The 23272-nt window shown below is 41.3% G+C and overlaps 1 protein-coding gene across 1 annotated transcript in view; it reads left to right on the top strand.

The window, feature by feature from the left end:
- Positions 1-23272, top strand: part of tjp2a (tight junction protein 2a (zona occludens 2)) — a 70239-nt gene that overhangs the window by 1217 nt on the left and 45750 nt on the right. The window contains exon 2 of the mRNA XM_055153538.1: positions 16776-16887. Coding sequence (XP_055009513.1) covers positions 16882-16887 — 6 coding nt within the window. The 5' untranslated portion in view covers positions 16776-16881. The remainder of the gene's footprint in view (positions 1-16775; positions 16888-23272) is intronic.

Raw genomic sequence — 23272 nt, 5'->3', positions numbered from 1 at the left:
TGTAATCCAATTACCACTCACTGAAACAGTAACTGTAACTGAATACAGTTACTCATAATGTGTACCCTGATTACGTAACTCCAGTACATGTAATCTGTTACTCCCCAACACTGGTAATTAGTGATGAGTTTAGTTACATTTACTCGAGTATCCTTATTAAGAGAACGTAATCTAAAAGAAGAATTATTTTGATGTAAATATCCACAAGTAAGTCGTGTTCACAAGTTGAGTTTGTGGACTGGAATGGTTTCATATTAAAGAAAAACTGGATGTGAGATTTAGATTTTTCAATTTCAAATGTCATAAACAGTAAACATGTTCAAATCAAATATAATTTTTACTGAGAACAACTGTAGTGCTGATTTATTTTAATTACAAAACCACGGGACATGATTGACCATTTATTTATGTTATAATTTGGTGTTTTGGTTCAAGATGATTATCCAATCAGAGCGCAGAATGAGCCTCACATGACTCTGTCTTTTGGGTTGCCACACTGCAGAAAGTGGAGTGTTAAAACTCACTCTCACAGAATCTATTTGAACATTTTCTCAGAGTTTATATGAGTCCAATCTTTTCTAGAGTTAATTTAACATTTTTGGAAATGTTCATTAAGTAACACTGGACCAAAGTTCCTGTTTAACCCCGAAATCAAGAATGAACATTTTGAGAATAAACAGATAACACTTTGTAGAGTTATCCTGATTTAGCTAAACAACACACAGAGGTGTTTTATTTTTACACTTAATTTGAGTTAATTTAAGATGAAATTTTGTACAAAACTGGTACAAACTGGTCTACTCTCACAGGAGTTTGAAGTGGTGGGAGGGAGGAGCCAAATTAACACTAGTGCAAGTTGAATTAACTTCAGCCATATCAACTCTGGCAAATAACCTCAAGTCCAACCTCCATTTAACTTTCAAATAGTTAAAATAACACTTTTTGTGTTAAAAACAACTCTTTTTTGCCGTTTTAACCCTCTAGTTTTTGTTGTGCAGTTTCAGTGCTGAAATCCAGTTGGTTTAATCCTACAATGCCTCTCTGGTCTGAATGGTCAGTCAGGGGTGAGTGCTAGTGCAGCCTCTGCAGCTCAGGGAGGGAGGCCTGAATATAAACTTGGACGTGGTCTGTGTGCAGGTGAAGACTCTGGAGGTTCAGTTGTGGTTGTAGAACATTTATGAATCAGTTCGAGCACAGGCTGCATACACTTCATTTAAGAGTGAGTTGGAGAAGATTCATGGCCCATTTACTTGTTTTCATGTTTTATATCTTAGGTCAATATAACACTAACAGCCTACCACAATCTCCACGATCATTTTATCCAGTTGATGAAATGGGCTGTGAGAGGAGCATGACACCTACTTATGTTCACCAACTATTTAATCACTAGTTCTTTATCTTTGTCTTTTTAAAGTATATGGATTATAAAAGCTTTCAGAAATAGTCCTGTATCTAGGATCAAATCTGTGCATATTTGACAAATCCGTGCATATTTGTCTGTAGTTGGGCATAAAATAAATATCGGTAAACTCTCAAATGAGTCCAGTCGTACATAAAATATGTTGTGTGAAATTTTTCCATCACAATATGAATCAAAAAGTTACGACGTCAAGAATTACAATCACAAAATGAAAATGTATGATTACACTTTCCTCAGTACAAATATAAATTCACAGAAGTGATTCAACTGTCAGAAACACATCATCACTTCACAGACATTGTTTATTGAGAAGAAGAAACGTTGATTGAGATGCTGGACTTTTGCGCCGCATACGGACTGAACCAGGACTAAGGACTGAAAACTGAACAACTCAAACATGCACACGTCATCACGAATCCAACCGCAGAGGGACAGTGAGAGGCTACATATTCTTCAATGTTCAAAAAGCTTGTGTAGATCCCCTGCTGTTTGTTAAAGGTCTCACATTACACACAACTGGCCCCTGCTCTGAGTTTTAAGACATGTTCAAATTAGGGATGGGCATTCAATGAAATTTTATTAATCGTCAGGAGAATTAACGATCGATTATCAATTAATCATTAATGTTTTTATATAATAAGTATCATCATCATTATTACTACCTGCACTAAGCTGCATAAATAAATTCAACTTTACGACATATAAACTGTAACCGCTCTAGAGCCACATCAATCCGTTTGACATAATGTGTTTACTTCAGTTTTGTTCAACTCTCACAGAAACAAAACTTAAAACCGCATCGCTAATTTGCATAAACTAAGTGAAGATAAAACTCCAGCTCTTGTGTTGCTGATGTGGTTCAATTTCTGTCGGATTAAAAGACATGACTCAGGTGAATACAGGTCAGTGTGACCAGATTTGTGTTTGTCAAAACCAGGACAGCGTACGGGGGGAGGGGGGCGGGGCCTCGTCATCCACATTGAGCGACTCTCACCTGGAAAAACTTTTTCCCACTGGACACAGAAACATATGTGCTGTTTTATACACTGTGCACATGGACTCACACTTGTCCCGAACGCAACGGAAAGTGTGGAATTTCTTGTACAAATCATTGTTAAATCCACATTTGCACTTCTGTACGTTGCAGACTGACCCACTGTTTGTGTCTCGCTCCTTCTGATGCAGAGACACATGTACACACCTGTTTGGTCACGACACAGAAACATACATTCAGTTTGTCGATTAAAATTAACGTAATCGATGAAATTCTTAATGATCAATTATCGATTAATCAGTTAATCATGCCCATCCCTACTCTTTATTATTGTCTGTCTACATCTCCAATGCTCTAAATGCTCTAGTCCAGCGAGGTTCATTTGGTGTTCTGATCATTTCTGATGTTAGGTTCTTTTTTCACAGAGAGTTTGTTTTCATACTTGACAGTTTGTTCTGCTCCTGTGTTCTTCCTCAGAGTCACGTGATGTTGCTGTAACGTGTCGCTCAGCTGATTTAGGTTTTGGCGCTGTCTTCCTACTGGAGGAGGCAGGACGACAGCGCCACCTGCAGCCCCACTTCCTCAGGACAGAATCCCAGGTGTGTGAGAGGAAAAACCTGTATAAATCAGCTGAGCGACACGTCACAGCAACATCATGTGACTCTGAGGAAGAGCGTGGGGGAGCAGAACAAACGAAGCAGAACCAACTGTCACGGATGGAAACAGGCTCTTGGGCTGAAAAAATAAATGTCAAAATGCTCTGTTCCACCTTGTGATGTAGAGATTGAAAGTCCCAGGTCTGAAATCATCTAATTAATTCTAGCGAGGGTGTATAGTGTTTAAAAACACATTGGAGCACTTCCTGTATTAACAGATGACATCACAAGGTGGAGCAGAGTGTTTTCTGTTTGTGAGAAGAGCTGAGTGTTTGTTTGTGACGAGGAAACGACATTAGAACTATATATATTCAAGTAGAGTGACATGGTCCCGTTAAAGGATTATCGAATCGTGCTGCTTTTCATTTGCAAATGTCCCAGAGCTGATGAAAGTGTCTCCAGCGGCTCAAGTGTGAGGAGCACATGAACCTGTCTCCCTCTGCTCGAGTGTGCACCAGAGCACAGAGAGCGAGGGAGGGAGAGGACAAGAGAGAGAGGGCAAGAGGGTGAGAGAGGGGGAGGAAAGAAGAAAAGAAGTGAAGTAGAGGTCAAGAGAGAGAAAATGAAACACTCAGTCTCAAGAGGCTTTAGCTGCCAACCTGTGTGAAAAAAAGATTAATAAGAGAGACGGAGACAGAGAGAGACGGACAGACAGAGACGGAGACAGAGAGAGACAGAGACAGAGACAGAGAGAGACGGAGACAGAGAGAGACGGAGACAGAGAGAGACGGAGACAGACAGAGACAGAGAGAGACAGAGACAGACGGACAGAGACGGACAGACAGAGAGAAAATGAAACACTCAGTCTCAAGAGGCTTTAGCTGCCAACCTGAATGAATAAAAGATGAATAATAAAGAGACGGAGAGAGAGAGGGAGAGAGACAGACGGAGAGAGACAGAGAGAGAGACAGACAGAGAGCCAGGTGGAGGGAGAGACAGAGGGAGAGACAGACAGACGAAGAGGAGGACAGACGGAAAGGCAGAGGGAGAGAGACGGGGAGAGAGAGAGAGACGGAGAAACAGGTAGAGAGAGAGAGAGGGAGGGAGAGTCTGACAGACAGAGAGAAAGAGGGAGAGGTGGTGAGAGCTCTTCTTGAAAATGAAACAGTCTCAAGAGGCTAGTCGTATAAATAAAGGATTAATAATAACAGAGAGAGAGAGAGAGAGGGGGGGAGGGGTGGATGGGGACAGTGCATGTGTCACGTGCACGCTCGTGTCACTTTGATCTGTGACAGACATGTGTCGCTCCATCTGGACTTATGTAAGACAGAACCAAGCACAGGCTGGTACTACTGATACTATTAATACTACTACTACTACTACTAATACTGCAAACACTGCATGAGCCTCAACATGTAGTATTAGTAGTAGTAGTTTATTTGGGCATTTTGTAGCATTACAAAACAAAACATAATGCCCAACCCTGTTAAACAATGACAGAATTCTAAGAAAGAAAAACAGCATGAACAGCAAGTTTGTATTTACAATTTTACTCACAACTTACTGTAAATATAAGAGACAAAATCTAAATTCAAACAAACAACATTTAAGCTATAATTCATTCATTCCAGAGCTCTACAGCTTTAAAACGTAACTTTTTATACTTTTTTTTTTTAAAGCTTCTACAGTGTTAGACTTTTTAAAATCATCACTCAGGTTGTTCCATATACTCACCCTCCAACACATATGAGCCCAGTCAAGAAGTAAACAACAAGGCCAAAAATTCATGTTAATGCATCTGATATAAAAATGTATTGAACAGATACATATGTACTCTAGTTTATGAAACTGTTGACCTTTTTTCTGTACCATTTTTGGTTCTAAAGTTCCATATGTTTTAAACAGACCATGTATGAAACATGGAACAAAAATTATTCCCCAAATTTCAAAGACCTGCAAATCATGTCAATAAATGGATGTATTTCATCATATCTTGTGTTATTCCATCTTTGAACTGTTGATGAAGGGACATGATAAAATAAAATAAAAAGTATTTAAAATGATAAAAATTAGCTTGGAAGGACTGACATATTTTATAGAAATAGTTTCCTTTCATTTTAAAGTAATATTAAAGTATTTGGAAGAAAAAAGCGACAAATGATGTAAAATCCTGCACCTTCTACTTGTTTGAACAATTTTCCCTCCGTTACCATAAAAAATCTCATGAGTCAAAAAGTAAGAGGTTTTTCAACCTAATCTTGTACCATATGGTAGAAAACTATATGAAGCAAATATTCAAACCAGTTTGTTAAGGATATGGAAGTGAGAACCAAGAGTTATCACTGTTTGGATTTATTGCCCAACAAGTGCTGCATATTTCATTCCCTCTGTTACCAACATGAGTTTTTTAATTTTTTGTCAACAACTTGAAAGAATCTCACAGGTTTAACTTGACCCTGTTGGAGTGTAACTCTTTCCTACATTCTGATACTTTACTTATTTCAATAGTTCCTCTAGTTTCTGAATAAGACACATTTGAATGTCAAAAATCTGACACTGTTTCCCTCCGTTACCACTTGACTGGACCCATATACAAATATTTTTTTCTTAGTTTTTTTCATCTTCCCACTCCTTTTCCAGAAATGTGCTTTTCTGTTGTTTATAATGTATGTGTAGTAGGGATGGGCATGATTAGTCGATTAATCGATAATTGATCATTAAGAATTTCATTGATTATGTTCATTTTAATCGACAAACCGAATGTAGGTCGCTGTGTGTATCGTGACCAAACAGGTCTGTACATGTGTCTCTCTGCACTCAGAAGGAGCGAGCAGATGCAGCACATATGTTTCTGTGTCCAGAGGGAAAACGTTTTTCCAGGTGAGAGCAGCGCAATGTGGATGACGAGGCCCCGCCCCCCTCCCCCCGTACGATGTCCTGGTTTTGACAAACACAAATCTGGTCACACTGACCTGTATTCACCTGAGTCATGTCTTTTAATCCAACAGAAGTTGAACCACATCAGCGACACAAGAGCTGGAGTTTTATCTTCACTTAGTTTATGCAAATTAGTGATGTGGTTTTAAGTTTTGTTTCTGTGAGATTTGAACAAAACTGAATTAAACACATTATAATGTCAAACAGCTGATGTGGCTCTAGAGTCGTTACGGTTTATATGTCGTAAAGTTGAATTTATTTATGCAGATTAGTGCAGATAGTAATAATAATGATGATCATTTTAATATAAAAACGTTAATGATTAATCGATAATCGATCATTAATTCTTCTGACGATCGATTAAGAAAATTTCATCGAATGCCCATCCCTAATGTGTAGTCAACATGATTATTGTTTCTCTCTTGGTACAAACTCAAAATAAAAACAAATCAATCAGTTAATCAAAACTGGGCATTGTACAACTCCCCGGCCGCATTCAGCCCTTTGGTCGACTCTGTTCGGCCTGTTTAAGCTCATCTGAAATCAAAAAATCTACATATTATCATTTTAGCTCATGCATTTGCTAAAGATACATTGCTTTTATTTTAAAGGTGTTTTAATGAAATTTTTTGGTAAAGCAGCCTCACTTTTTCATTGTTTAGTCATAACATAAACTCTTCCCATTGGACCAGCGCGTCAGAACAATATTTACTGCTTTTTATAAAGAAACACAGTTATAGGTGAGTTTCAGCTGACGTCATTGTTATTAAAAGCCCGTGTTGCATGCTGGGATATATTTTGGTCGGAGGCAAGAAACACGGTAGCGTCAAACACAGTGTGTAACCTCGTGTATTTCTCCCCGATAATGGTAAATTCCTGCTGCATTATCAGATGCACAAATAGAAGCACGGAAGAAGGAAAATGTCTTTTTCGTATTCTGAGTGAAAAGAACCACTAACGGTGAATTAAACGACTTTCAAACATCCACAGAGCAAACGTAGAAGATCCTAACAAACCGTGGACTCCAACAAGTTCAACAACACATCCAGACTCTTGGAGGTTTTCATCTTTTCTGCTGTGAATGACCCAGGAGTTTCCACCAAGTCATTGTGGATATCACCAAAGTGAATATTTGTCCAGGTAGTTGGTGATTCTGACTAGAAATTTGGTTTGGTCCACCTTTTGTCGGGGTTGAAAAGGGTGATTTGGCTCCATCGATGCTTATGACCAATTTCTGGTCAAATGGTCTTGGGTCCTCTGCTGTTAGAGTGGATAAATAACCAGGATCAATACCCTTTACGTGCTTTCTCACTCCGTCCGTCATGTTGAATTAGTGTTTCTTGCCGCCGACCAAAATAATTCCCAGCATGCAACGCACGCTTTTGTCAACAATGAAACTCGCCTATGATGCAGAATTGAGTTAAGCATTTTGTCCTCCACAATAGTTTCTTTTTCTCATGTGACCTCATGGATAAAAGAAGTGCTTGCTTGTTCTCGGCCTTGTACGTCTCTCCAGCTGTGCTCAGGTCAACAAGATCAAAAAACTCAAAGTACTTTGAGCTCAAACATACGTGAGGGAATATTTGTGACGTTTCAGTTTCACAAGCGATCGGGCCTGTGTGTGTGTGTGTGTGTGTGTGTGCTCGTGTGTGTGTGTAATCCAGATGGCTACAGCGCTGTGGTCACTAATCCTGCGGCTGAAGGATCGCCACTTTGATTTCCACAGTGTGTACATTGTGTCGTTGGGCAAGGCGTGCCCCCCCCGTACGAGCCGGGCGCTGGTCAGAGGGGACGTGTCGTAGCCCCTCCTCTGTTTAAAGTCCCGCTGTGGTTTGGGATGGTGAATCAAAGGGAGGAGAGGGAGGTCAGTGGTCAGTGGGCAGAGTGACCCGTCCAAAGAGCTGCTTATGTAAAAGCATTAGAGGAGTCCAGGCCCGGGTCCAGTCCGGTCACGACTGGACTGCAGAGGACAGGACATATGTGTCACTGTACAGACACGTGTAACCGACGAGTGTGAGGAGCAGACGGACGAGACGACGTCTGAGGAGACACAGGAGGAGAGTAAGAGGGATGAAAGGTCTGAGAGAGACAGAGAGACAGACAGACAGAAAGAAAGAAAGAAAGAAAGAAGGAAGCGGTGATGAAGGGAGGGAGGGAGGAGGAGGTGATGTTTGGAGCAGACACACTTTGTGGTTGAACATCAGGCCTGTCGTCATGTTCTGGAGCTTCTGTGGTGAGCTCCACAGATCTACGTCCTGGTTTCTGTTGAGACCTGAGACCACATCAAGCACCCAGAGGCCCTCCCACACCTCCTCCTTTCACTGCAACAGGCCAGGACGCCACAACACGCTGTGATGGACGTTTTCAGGAACAAAGGAACCCAGCCGTGGCCTTCACAACAGCTAAACCCATCTGAGTGGCCAGGGAGTTTTATGTGAAATCAGGAGAGCGTGACCTCGTTAACTTCCATTCTTTTTTTAGTTTATAGACACACTAATGGATAAAGATTCAGGTTCAGTGTCCCTCTAACGATAGAAGATATTTTGGTGTTTGAGTCTTTAACGTTTGAGTTGAAAAGCACAGCAAAGGAGGCGTCACATTGCGTCGTGTTCCAAGCGGACGAGCCGTGAGGAGACCTGGTCCATCAGCTCCTTTTATAGTGCTGATTCAGACACACACACTTGAAATGAAACAAAGCAGCGCTGAGATGAAATCTGCTTTTACTGGTCCTGGAAACCACCGCTGTGAGATGAATGAGTGTGACTCACAGGGTTTTGTAGCTACTGCCCTTTATGCACCTATAATACACACGCACACACACACACACACACACATATACACACACATATATACACACACACACACACACATACACATACACACACTTACACTTTATCTGCGTGGTGTCTGACTGGAAAACTAATCATTTAATTGACCCGACAGGTTTCACTTCAGCCATCTACTGGTTACAAAAATCTAACTAGAAAAGCAGTCAGAGAGTGCAGACTCCGCCAAGGACTACAGTCCCCCTCATATTAATTGTGTTTTCCATAAATATTTGTCTCGTATCTTTCAATTTGGAATATGAAAGAGGATCCCATTGTCCATCCCTGAGTCAAATTTCATGGGGTTTGGTCAATAATTAACCGAGATGTTGAGAAACAAAATTTTTGGCCCCATTTACCACAATGTTAACTAAAATTTCAAAGTGATTCAGAATCCAGGATTTCTTCCGGATCACCCCCAAAATGAAATCAGTTCTTCCTTTTCACATTTCCAACAAATCCTGAAAATTTCATCAAAATCGGTCCATAACATTTGAGTTATGTTGCTAACAGACAAACAAACAAACAAACAATCAAACAAACAAACAGACAAACGCCGGCAAAAACATAACCTCCTTGGCGGAGGTAATAAACGTGTCACCACATATGATGAACACAGATGTAGGTGTTGTAGATGATCAGAATTCAAACCAACATTTCCTCCATACACCACAAAATCATTTATTCTGCCTAATAGTGTCGTAGTACTCAACACCGGTGTGGTGTAGTATTTTGACCCCGGGGTCTGAATCCTATTCTGGTATGTTGACCCCCTTATGAAAATCTGTATTTTATTAAAAAAGAACTTGAATTCTATAGTCAAACTTTGAATATTAATACTATATCTGCAAATTAAAATGTATTGACTTATTTAAAAGTGTTTTTGAAGAACTCATGCATTTTTTATGTCGATTGTAATTTTTGAATGCTAAAATAACTTAGTTGTTAAAACATATTTTACTGTAAATGAGATAAGTAGTTATTCATTAGTTAGGTTATCAAAATGATGTATAATGATTTGGAATATTGTTAAAATAGACTGGAGTGATCAATAGAGCAGTTCAATAGGGGATATGAGAAGATTTGCTAAAGATCAATCTGGTTTCTGTAATCAATAACTTCACTTAAAATGACATGTGGATTATCTGAACAGAGCAAACTAAAAACCATAACAATGTAAAATACAATCTAAAATGTGACAAGACTTTTATGGATATGCAATTTGAACAATACGTTACGTTACAACATTCCTTAAAACACTTTAAAAGTTTGTGAATATGTAGCAATATATAATCAAAGTAAATGACAGGAGAAATAATGATCAGATAAGTAACTACTAAAGAAAAAAGTAAGAGGAGTCACAATCCTATGGGGGGGTCACTTTACTATAGCAGTATGTTCACCCCGGGGTCAAAATACTATCTCACATCGGTAAATGTGCAGAGACTAAATATCACTGCAAAACAAGTAAGAGAATGTCACTGTAAATGTTATGAACTTGAAAAAACTTGATTCACTTTGAAGTTGTTTTGTGTAAAGAGCCAGTGGAAGTGGGATTAAAGAAGAGCTTCTCAAACTGTGGGTGAGGATCCAAAAAAGGGGCACAGAGTGTTTAAGTGCAGTACAGTCTGTTTAGTTTGTTTTAAGTCCAAATGAACATGAATCAGATCAAATGGAGATAGGTTTATAAAAACATTGATATAAATCTGTCAAAATAACTGTAAAATAGAGATAAATGCAGGAAATGTCAAAGATGGTCTCGATTTGGTCTCGATGGGCCGTGGTCTGGGTCTTGTCTCGGTCTGGACTCTCAGAGGTTTTGGTTTTGGTCTTGTCTTGGTCTCAGGACTCTGTGGTCTTGGACTGGTCTTGGTCTCGTTTAGTGTGGTCTCGACTATTGTCACAATTGCCTAAAAACGTGTGTAGTTAACCAGTCCTGTAGTTTAGATCTGTACAAACATGTTCTGAAATCAGATTCTTGTGTTATTTTGCCAGTTCCGATATTTTCCACAAATAGTTGAGCCCTGTGAATAAGTGAGCACTCCCAGAACAGCATGGTTGTATTTTTAATAACTGCACAACGTGAACTGTGATCCACATTGTAGAAAATGTCTGCCCCTCCCCCACACATGAACACCAGGGCTGAGGTGGCCAAAGGAAGATTAAAGAGCTGAAATAATAATGATGTCAAAGGTTATGGAAGGACCATTTTGCCAGCGCAACATCCGGACGTGCGTTCTAATCTCGATGGATCCTTTTCTGCGTTCATCCTGCTCGTGGATCTCACTATTTCCTGTTGTCGGTGTAGTGAGATATCAGTGAGATGTCAGGCCTGTGCTGCGCTCTGATTGGCTGAGAGCTTATCCTGCTGGGAACTCCTGATGTGGTGTGTAGGCGTGTGTATGAGTGTATATGTGTGTGTGTGTGTGTATATGTGTGTGTGTGTATGAACCTCAGCACAGCTCCAGCCTCATGCTACAAGACAAGCTGGCATTAGGACTTGTCATTTTTGTATTTCCACATTCATAATAAGATGAATGTTCAATATTGAAATCTTTACAATGTGAATGACAACTTTGTGACGAGGTCTAGGACTGAGTTACGATAGACTCTATTCACGCTTATGTCAAAAACCAGGAAGACGTTAAGGAACATGTGATGACAAATTCCGTTGGGCTCTGTTCACGGTAGTAAATCTGAGAAAATGTCCCAGTTTTCTCCATCTTCATGTCATTGTAGGGTTCTGTTTAGCGAATCAACAGTTTCAACTTGGGGTGGGCGATATCTCGATATTTAAAATATGTTGAGATATTTTTAAAACCCAAAATGGATTCTGACATATCATATATATCGATATATTTCTTATATTTAATTCTGGTTTCGTCGCTTTGTTTGTTTGCTTCTCTGTGCTCACCTGCTGTTTTTTTCAGCGCTTTTAATTTATGCAAATGAGGTATTAAGTTTAGTTTCTGTAAAATGTAAACAAATATGCACAAAGCCGCAGTAAACACATTATAATCTCAAACGGGCTCTAGAGTGGTGATGATTTATATGTTGTCAAGTTTAGTAATGTAAAGTTGATTTATGCATAAGGTTTGAATAAATAATCTGCTGCAGTGTAACTTGTACAAGCTTTTAACCGCAGATGAGGAACATGGACCTATTAAAATGAGGAACCTCCTGAGCTTCCTCTGCTAAATATGATGAGCTTGAGTTGAGTTGTTTCATTTTTGAATGAAAAGAAAGCAATATGTATTATTTCTTCCTTTATTTTACAGTCAAATTATTATTTTTGTTTACAGTGTTTTTTTTAATGTCGCACAAGCATTTTGTTTCTACATGAACTGTCTTCCTCTTTTCACTTCATTAAAAAGGTCCTGGTGGAATTTGGCAGACTTGTTTTTGCAGGATTATTTTTCCTGTACAGATATCGAGCAAAATATATCGAGATATATTTTTTACTCCATATCGCCCAGCCTTAATTCCAACCATACTACACTTTTCATCATTTCCCCAATGACACACAACTACGACTGGGTACATGAGATTAGAAAAGATGAGGGGCCAATTTTATATATATATATATATAATACATTTACTTTACATTTACTTCAGTGGGTTTGATCACAGTCGGTCGGTGAGCCCAGTGTCGGGAACTCCACCTGAAATTGTAATCTTATATTTCCTGTTTTGTGATGTAAGTGTGAACAGAGCCTATTTACTTGCAGTTTATGTTTTGATAACAGGACTCTTACTGTGAGCTGGCCCACCTCTCCGCAGATCTGACATGTAACTTAGGCTCACTTGGGTTATGATGTACAAAGGAAGCTTTAACACTCTCCAGTTACACAGTGCACCTTTAAAATCTTGAAATACATATTCATTTTTATGATTCATTTTACACTCCTAAACCGGGATTGCAAGAATTTCAGCCGATTCTTGTTATCCACAGAATGACTCAGAATCTTTTTTATAATCAGCACAGAATAATGGCTGAGTGCATCAGGTTGTCTACATGTTAGACCTACAGGTGTTTGGTGTCTCCTGATCCAGCCCAGCCGTGCGTGATCCTCAGCGGGCTCTCCGGGTCAGTGTGGAGCATCAGGACGGAGCGGGCTGAGAGCGAGCTGATGTGCGGCCGTGTTGTGTGGGGGGAGATACGGGGGGATTATAGAGGGGCGGAGGCGACGCTCGTGTGTGTGTGTGCGGTTATGTAAGAGTGTGACGTGGAGAGTCTGTGTCCCCCACCACGCTCTGCTCTCTCCACAACACGAGGAGCAGGAGAGGAGCGAAGAACAGGAGAGGAGCAGGAGCGAGGAGCAGAGCCAGAGGAGCAGGAGCGAGGAGCAGAGCGAGGAGGAGCGAGGAGCAGAGCACGAGGAGCAGAGCCCGAGGAGCAGGAGCGAGGAGCAGAGCAGAGCGAGGAGCAGAGCCCGAGGAGCAGAGCCCGAGGAGCAGAGCTAGAGGAGCAGGAGCGAGGAGCAGAGCCAGAGGAGCAGGAGCGAGGAGCAGGAGCGAGGAGCAGAGCCAGAGGAGCAGAGCTAGAGGAGCAAGGAAGAGGAGAGGAGCGAGGAGCAGAGCAGGAGAGGAGCCAGGAGCGAGGAGCAGACAGGAGGAGCAGGACTAGGAGAGGAGCGATCATGGAGTCCAGCCCACGAAGATGAAGTTTAAGAAGTTCATCACGATCATGCAGGCGGCCATGGGGGTGGTGCCTCTGAACAAGCGCGAGCTGCTGCCCCCGGGCAGGAGGCTGTGGAGACCCCCGGGGTGAGTGCGCCCTCTGCTGCCTCTCTCCTGTAGATGGTTGAGTGTGTGTGTTGAGATGTGGGTGAGACTGTTCTTAGCTCCTTCATCTCTCCCCTGGACCCTGTGGTGGTTCCTGGTGGTGGTGGACGACTCTGTGCTCCAGATGTAGACGGCTCCTCTGACGGTGCTTTCTCAACTGGTTCGCCTGTATTCAGCCTCACATTTTACTATAGGGGATTTTATGTATTTTACTATCTTAGGGCGTGTGTGTGCGTGTGTGTGTGTGTGTGTGTGTGTGCGTGTGTGTGCGTGTGTGTGCGAGTGGGTGTGCGTGTCTGGGTTGTTTGGTTGTGTGGAGTTGGGCAGGTGTGGGGTTGGGTAAGTGGGTGGGTGGATGGAAATGCGGGATTGTTTTTAATCACTGTAAAGCACTTTGTGTTACGTTTTTGTATGAAAAGCGCTTTATAAATAAAGTTTGATTGATTGATTGATTGATTGATCAGACTCATCAGCAGCAGGTCGGCTCTGCTTTGCACTTTGCCTGTTGAACAGATACAAGTCCATATCTACAGATGCATTTAAAGATGTATTATGTAACTTTTGTGCATAAGCACACTCTGCTTATCTCCATGGAGTCCATGTTATTGTTTTGTCTGGAATTTTCTACAGTTTGGTGGTAAACTTGAATCGATTGAATGTGTTATGTGTGAGACAGGAGTTTGTTGACCTGCTTTCACATGTCTGTTCTTTCCAGTAGCCTGTAGAAGACTCTGAAACACTGAGTTTCTAACTGAAGTCACAGTGAACCTTTTACTAACTGTGTTTGTTTACTGTGAGCGGGGTCACCCCTCCACAGAGCTGACCTGTAACACCTGGTGCTGTCACCTGCTTGTTTCTATGGAGATTTGATTTGCTCAGGTTTTCCTCATAGTGGTGGAGGCCTTGTGGAGACACTGGTCCTTGAGCTCAGGGACAGACTGGTCTCACTGTCTTGTCCTGCACACAGCAGCAGTGTCCTCTGTCCACTCTCTGGAGGTCTGCTGCTGGAGACGTCTCCACATGTGTTTGTCTTGGTGGAGAAGGTGGAGAATGTGTCTGTGGTTGGACCTGTGCACTGGACAAAGAGCCTGTCTGTGAGGGAGGAATAGATCTGCCCTGAGTCTCTCTGGTGTGAATGTTCAGGCTGCTCCAGAGGCAGGAGCTCTCCAGAGCAGCTCACGTTAGCTCTGGACAGGAGAAGATTTGGGATGAAAATGATACAGAGGTCTACCTCAGCACATGCTGAGTGGAGGGAGAGGGTGTGTTCTGAAGGTGACTGTAGTTGATAATCTCTTGACTTTGATACTTGGTGATAACATATTTCCTTCCATGTGTTGTATCCTTCAGTTGCTGGAGGACTCGTGTCATAAAGAACACTGTGTCTCTTCCTCACATGTGCTGTGCTGTTGGAGCTGTGGAGCAGGTCTGATCAGGCCCACAGCCTGGTGCAGAGCTTCTTGTTCAGACCTGTGCCTGCTCCACCTCCTCCACACGCACACACACATGCACACACACACACACACATGCACACACACACACACATGCACACACACACACGCACATACACACACACACACACACACACACACACGCACACGCACACACATGCACATACACACACACACACACACACACACACACACACAAGCATACACACTTGTCTGCCCATATCAAAACAAATATGGCACCTCACAAGGACAAAATATGACATGAGACTGAACAACATGGCAGGTTTCTGAGTTTAGATAGAGTTCAGATTATCTGAGGTCATGAGGAATGTCATTTTTTTTGTAAATGATGGGTGACCAATGAGCTCCTTCATTTTACTTTTGTCACTGAAATAAACAAATCTGATTGGATGTGGTTCTGGCTCGAGGTGTGACAGAGAATGATGCCAAGTCTGATTCAGTCAGTGTCAAAATACAGAGATGTGAGTGTGGAGTGGCCAGACAAACACTGCCACATGTAAGTGAAGAAGATGTCAGAGCTTCAATAGAGAAGCTCCCTGTTTCACAAAAGAAGTTCAGTTAACTGTCTCGGGGAGATTAACCCTGAATTAACTCTTACACCCACACAACTCACAAGGTCTGGAGCAGAGTTAAAAAAACTTAGAGACAGTAAATCTTACATTTCAGAGGGACAGGAAGTCATGTGACTGTGGATCAGTCAGGTTTGATATAAAATGAAATGTGGAGGAGGACATTATTTAATCAGTTTATCCTATTTGAATATGACAATATTTAGATTTTAAATGATCATAAGTAATTAGCAAATACAATTGAGATGTTGAGAGCTGTGTATCTCACTGAGTTTTTAAATGGATCCTACATAAATGTGATTTTTAAAGTGTACATAGATGAAATGGTTCCATGAATCTAATGCTTTACTCACACTCCGTGAGGACACATCAGGCTTTAAGTCATGTCACTCAAATAAGTGTCAAATATAAATGAACACAAGTCACATCATTAAATTCACATTAGGCCTAATTAAGAGCACAGGCCTGGTCCATCTGTGACTGACCAATCAGAAGTCTCCTTCAGGAGCAGACTCAGGTTAAACTCGGGGTTAGAGGAATACCAGTAAAACGTGCTCTGGACCAGGTTATCTGCACAGTGAGTTTGGGTTAACTCTCTCTGTTAAACCTGAAAAGAGCTCAACTCAGAGTTTCCTGTTTCACAAAGTCTGAGTTTGGCCTAAAGCTGCTTCTCAATCGAAACACAAGAATGAACCAGTCCACTGTCCTTGAGGAAGACTGGAGCTGATAAGACTCCACAGCTCTGCTCTGCCAGAGCATGTCCTCCTCTGTGCCTATGCTCTCCAAAACATCTACATCCAGTCTCATTATATTCGTATCAAATCATTTCAAATGTTCAATGTCCAGCTTGTGTCTTTTGAATGGAGAGGTCTGCAGCCATCCTCACGTGAAACGTGATCAGGAGCAAATGGAAGAAAGTGAATGAATGTTGTGATGTTGAAGATCACATTCTATTCTTTAAAGAGTGTTTTTTTTTTTTTATATCATCGTGGTATTTGAATCAGTCTTCAGTATCGACTCTATTCCTTAGTATTGAAATTTTAATCTGAAGATTTAAAGAAATTTGAATCATGAATCATGAACTGGATATAGTCACAGGAATGATATCACGGTGCGATTTTTAAAACTCTCTACGCTTGTATGTGTAACTAAAGCTGGGTGCTGTGTTGTTGTGGTGCAGGGAGCAGTCGTGTGAGCCGTGGAGGCCAGGGAGCAGGTTCTGTTGGAGCAGAGAAGCCCAGTATCTGTACCTGAGACGCCTGTCCTCCAGGAGCTTCTCCGCTATCATGATGGTGAGCATACACACACATAAATACACGCACGCACACACACACATACACATGCTTACACTAACACATGCTAATAACTCGGCAACTCACACAACTCCCGTTAACTCACAGGACGTTCTGGTCACTGGACGGTGAACAGCAGTGGAGCAGTGACTCAGTGTTGATTTTGTCATAGTTTTCATTATATTTTGGTGACTAAAATAAAACGTAATAAACAGTTCTCTGTGATGACTAAAACTATGACTAAAATGAGTCTGACTATCGACTAATTAAACTTATAAAGACATGAAGAGAGACAAATGGAGATCCAAGCTCCTCCTCTTCCATCTGAGCCCCAAGTCCAAGGAACAAGTCTGTGAACGTGGGCTTCTAGTCAAAATAAATGAATTGTTTTTGGTTTACTTTATTTTCATTTTGTAGTTTTGTCGTGTCAAAATGAACACTGGAGCATAGAAGCCTACAACTTGTGATGAAAGAAGAGTATGGTCGTACAGTCCCTGACAAAAGTCTTGTGGCTTATCCATTTTGTAGAAACAAAAGCTTATAACTTGACTTTAAATTAATCGATTGGTTTTACAAATGTCTCATATGAAGCTAAAACCCTCCCAAATTATGCTCAATATACTAAAATAAATTTGCTTCACTGAAGAAAGATTGATCATTTAATGAACACAGAAAGGTCAGATTTTGGCAAGACAAAAGTTTTGTCGCCTACAGGAAATTGAACAAATAATTTACTTCAAATACAAAAATATGTTGCATAACGTCAGTGAATGAAGTAGTGGTGCTGTGAGATCCATATTTAATATCTTGTATGACTCCATGAGCTTGAAGGACACATCCATGCGGTTCAACAATGATTCATACAATTTGTTGATGAAGTCATCAGGAATAGTAAAGAAAGCGTCTTACATGCCTCCCAGAGTTCATCAAGATTCTTTGGTTTTGCCTTCCATGCTTCCTCTTTCATTCTACCCCAGACATGCTCAATGATGTTCATGTCTGGTGACTGGGCTGGTCAGTCCTGGAGCACCTTCATCTTCTTCACCTTGACAAACTTTGATGTCGAGATAGAAGTATGTGATGGAGCACCATCCTGCTGCAAAATTGGACCCCTTTTATGGTTGGGAATGTAAGAGGAGCTAATATGTCTTGATATTTTAGGCTATTGATATTTGCCTTCCACCCTGCAAATGTCTCACACACTCCCATACTGGATGTAATCCACAGACCATGATTTTTCCGCCACCAAACTTAACTATTTTCTGGGTGAATCTTGGATCCATGTGGCTCCAGTTAGGTCTCCTGCAATATTTGTGGCGGCTGTGATGTAATTCAACCGAGGATTCATCTGAGAAATCCACCTTCTGCCACTTTTCCAGTGTCCATCCTTTTAACAGGCTGTGGGCCTTGGCAAATGCCACATGTTTTTTTAGTTGCCTTTTGTTTAGTGCTGGTTTCTGTGCACTGATTCGACCATGGAGGCCATTTCCAGACAGAATTCTACAAACTGTTGTGGTTGACACAGGGACTTGAGGTGACCAGGCCTGGTGGAGTCTGCTGCAGTGGAAAAGGGGCCTTGGATTTTTGAATCAACAAACGGATCCTCCCGAGCAGTTTGTCTTGCGGCGTCTGCTGGACCTGGGCTTGTCAAAAACATCTCCAGTCATTTCAGATCTTTTTCTTATTCTTTGTACTTGACGCTGAGACACATTGAAGGTGTCACCACCTCAGCAGTGGATCTGGTCTTCAGCCTCTTGATAATTAAGGCTTTGGTCTCAGGGTGGATCTTAGGCATGTTGTCAGAGGTCAAGTTGCAGTTGATGTGAAGGTCTGGTTCTGCTGGGTTCTTTTTATACACAAACACTAATTGATTGATCAGTAACTGATCACAGGTGAGGCTGTAATCTAGGATTGGGTGCATCATATGACAAGGCCACAAGACTTTTGTCTTGCCAAAATCTGACCTTTCTGTGTTCATTAAATGATCAATCTTTCTTCAGTGAAGCAAATTTATTTTAGTATATTGAGCATAATTTGGGAGGGTTTTAGCTTCATATGAGACATTTCTAAAACCAATCGATTAATTGAAAGTCAGGTTATAAGCTTTTGTTTCTACAAAATGGATAAGTGACAAGACTTTTGTCAGGGACTGTACTGAACTCTCTTTCTCAGAGTCTAAAAATGATCAGAGGTGAAGAAGAGGAGATGGAGCAGCTGAGGAGGCTGGCGGCTCTGCTGCTGCACTGGAGATGAGGTGGAAGAGTGCTGCAGTTAAACCAGCATGAAGAAGAAAGGGAGAGAGGGTGTATTTAAAGGAATGTTCTGATGGGTGATTGGTTAAAAGGCATTGATTGCAGGCCGTGATTGGCCGATATTGACAGACACGGGGAGATGCTGTATTCTCGTTTGAATTCAAGTTTGCTCGACATTCATTGATATATTTTTGGGGAAGTGTTCATGCTGCTAGTGCTTTGTGCCGCTGAGCAAAACATCGTATACACCCACTGCTTCTCAAGTCTCAGTCTATGGAAGGTGACCCTCGCTCAGGACTGACACTGCCGTCTAGTTTACACGTCACTGTAGTTTAATCCTGTAGTTCAGTGTCCTTTGGCTAGACACCTCACCTCCTTTACCGTCTGTGTGCGTCGTTGAATGGGAGCATGGTTCCCTGATTCATAATTTATGTTTCAGAAGTAGAATTCCTGATTGCCTAAGTGTGTGTATCCGCCGACGCTGAAATATTCATGGATCCTCGGGGCTGCGTGGTGAGCCTGGTTTATAGATAATCCCATCAGGACACGCTCCCTGCTCCCAAAACGCTCCAATCTGCACCAAACTTCTCATGCTCGCACACGTGACGAGCAGAATGATCACTGCAATCTGACTCTGTCGCAATCTATCACAAAAGTGCTCTGGTGTGTGTGTGTGTGAGTGTTTTGTGTAGATTCAGAATAAAACCTCGTTCCCACATTAACCCGATTATAAGCAAAGTGATCCATCGAATTTGAACTGATTGAGATTAGATTTGCTAAAAGTAGAATTCTGTTTAATGCTGGCTTTTTAAACGCATCTAGAAGAAATCTGAACTGACAAATGGATACAGGAATTATATTCAAATCACATTTCTGAGCATGTTTGTACAGATCTACACTGCAGGTTTAGCAGCTTTCATGCAGAAGAAGACAGGAGATTTTGTTGTTTCTGGAGGTAATTATAGTAACTCAGAATAGCAAAAAAAAATTCTAAATAATAAGACACAAATATATTTTTTTATATAATTTGCAGCCCCAGTCTCCAGCTAATCTGGGGTCAGTAAAAGCATGCAGTTTGGACTTTTAGAACCAGAGTCTTCACCTGCACACAGACATCCGAGTTTGTCTCACTCTCAGTTTATGGCCACGCCTCATCTGAAAGGTCAGAATCTCCAGAATTCTCTCCCTGAGCTGCAGAGGCTGCACTAGCACTGACTCATATGAGCATCATTCTGCTGTCTGATTGGATAATCATACTGAGAACCAAAACACCTAATAGGCTCTATTCACTCTTACGTCACAAACCAGGAAGACCTTTGGAAACATGCGATGACTGGGTACATGAGATTAGAAGAGATGAGGGACCAAATTCCAGATGATTCCAAACAGCACACACATCTGCAGTCTTCATTTTATCTCTGATCACATTTACTTCAGTGTTGGGAGCTACACCAGAAGTTGTCATCACATGTTTCCAAATGTCTTCATGGTTTGTGACACAAGCGTGAATAGAGTCCAATCTGTGTATCATTTGTTCATTCGTTTTTCAATATAAAACCAAAAATAAGAAAATGAAATAACAAGTTTTCTTCATTATTTGTCTCCAAAACCAAAATGAAAAAACGGATAACGATTTGTTTTTTCAGTTTTCGATTTTGTGTTTAAATGAAGAATGGAAAAAACGGATAATGGCCGTTTTCCGTTTACATGACTCCTGTGACTGTGATGCCGAACTTTTACACTGCAGACGGACTGAACAGGACTGACCAGAGCGGGACCAGAGCGGGACCAGAGCGGGACCAGAGCGGGACTAGAGCGGGACAAGGGCAGACTCCGAGCTTCCGTGGGGTCCGAGCCTCAGCTTGGAGCTCTGGCCCTGCCATGGGCTCTGAGCCTCCGGTCTGGTCCCGGTCTGGTCCCGGTCTGGTCCTGGCCATTATCCGTTTTTTCCATTTTTCATTTAAACACAAAATCGAAAACTGAAAAAACGAATCGTTATCCGTTTTTTCATTTTGGTTTTGGAGACAAATAATGAAGAAAATAGTTGTTTTTTCGTTTTCTTATTTTTGGTTTTATATTGAAAAACGAATGAACGAATGAGAGTCTATTGGCCATCTTGTCCAATGTTTTTGTAATTAAGAATACATCAGCATTGCAATATTTATCAGTAAAAGCTACTTTTGATTTGAACATGTCTGTCCATAGCTGGGGACACAGATATGTCAGCTTTATGCAATTAAAATAAAAATGGTACATACAGTCCCTTTAAGAATGTATGTAATGTAATCGTAATACAAAAAAACAGAATACAGATTGCACAAATGCCATCAGCCCTCTGCGCCGTCAGATGAAGCTACATTCTGATCTTGGATCGAGGATTGAGAGTGGATGTGGTGGGCGCAGCCGGCTAAAAATAAACGTGTCAGCGCTGTGCTAAAATTAGAGCATGAGGAAAGCCTCCAGAGGCAGAGGAGCGGCTGTGTGCAGGCTCGTCCAGCAGGGGGCACTGTCTGACTGTTCCACTGCTCCACTGGGAGGACTCGGGACTGTGGCATGTCCAGGAGAGGAAGGGTCCATAAAAGAGTGCAATCTAAGTCTTTGTTTGTAGACAGAGGGAGGAAGGAAAATGAGTAGAACAGTACAATCTAGGAACAGCCCAGGAATAACAATGTATCATATCAACTAAAACTGAACCAGGATGTGACCAGGACTAAACTAGAACTAATCTAGAACTAGGCCTGTAACCATAACAGATTTTGCTGGACAATTAATTGACCAAGAATTAATTACGATAAACGATAATATTGACATTTTGAGACCAATTTCACCTATTATAATGACCATGAAATGAAAATGCAAATACAACCTTTCAAAGATCAATAAACTTTACTTTCTAAATAACATTTAACACAGGAACTGTAAGACAAACCAAAACAACAGACTTAACACAGGACTAGCCTAATGTAGTGTGGCTCACAGCGAGGACTTGTTTACAAAAATGCACTTGAATAAACCATTGTTGAACCAAATACAACCAAAGCAATAAATAAATGAATTATTAAGTCTCTGTAACAAAATTGTCCTTAAAAGTGATTTTAGTCATTGACTTACATTTGTACATAGTGGCCACTAGGGATGGGCATGATTAGTCGATTAATCGATAATTGATCATTAAGAATTTCATCGATTACGTTAATTTTAATCGACGACCCGAATGTAGGTTGCTGTGTGTAGCGTGACTAAACAGGTCCGTACATGTGTCTCTGCACTCAGAAGGAACGAGACACAAACAGTGGGTCAGTCTGCAACGTACCGAAGCACAAATGTGTATTTAACGATGATTTGTACAAGAAATTCCACGCTTTCCGTTGCGTTCGGGACAAGTGTGAGACCATGTGCACAGTGTAAAAAGCAGGAACATATGTTTTGGTGTCCAGAGGGAAAAAGCTTTGCCAGGTGAGAGTCGCGCGATGACAAGTCCCCGTATTCTACTGAGTCGTGTCTTTTAATCTGACAGAAGTTGAACCGCATCAGCGCTCAAGAGCTGTATTTTTATCTTCTTATTTTATGCAAATTAGTGATGCGGTTTTTAGTTTTGTTTCTGTGAGTTGCGCAAACTGAATTAAACACATTATAATCTCAAACGGATTGATGTGGCTCTAGAGTGGTCACAGTTTATATGTCGTAAAGTTGAATTTATTTATGCAGATTAGTGCAGATAGTAATAATAATGATGATCATTTTAATATAAAAACGTTAATGATTAATCAATAATCGATCGTTAATTCTTCCGACGATCGATTAAGAAAATTTCATCGAATGCCCATCTCTAGTGGCCACTCTGTCTGTGGCTGCTGCTGTGGCCTCGGCATTTTGGTCATTTAAATGTTCGTATTAACCCTTGACACAGGATGTTATTTCTCTATGAGGGAGCCTCTGTCCTGTCTGGTATCATGTCGCTGTCTTGTGGGATTTCAGTGGATTTCGGGCTCTCCTGGGGGCGGGGCTAGTTCTGTTGCTCGGGTTTGGGTGTATGTCGACTGTTGGGGTTTGAGACATGAGATTCGCTGCATTTGACACACGTGACTGTTGACACGTGTCCCGCTCACCAGTGTTGATTCGGCATCATGACT

The sequence above is a fragment of the Boleophthalmus pectinirostris genome, unplaced genomic scaffold (assembly GCF_026225935.1).
Source record: "Boleophthalmus pectinirostris isolate CB_2022bp ecotype Guang Dong unplaced genomic scaffold, ASM2622593v1 HiC_scaffold_18, whole genome shotgun sequence".
NCBI lineage: Eukaryota > Metazoa > Chordata > Actinopteri > Gobiiformes > Gobiidae > Boleophthalmus > Boleophthalmus pectinirostris.
This window is presented reverse-complemented; position numbering and strand designations above follow the sequence as displayed.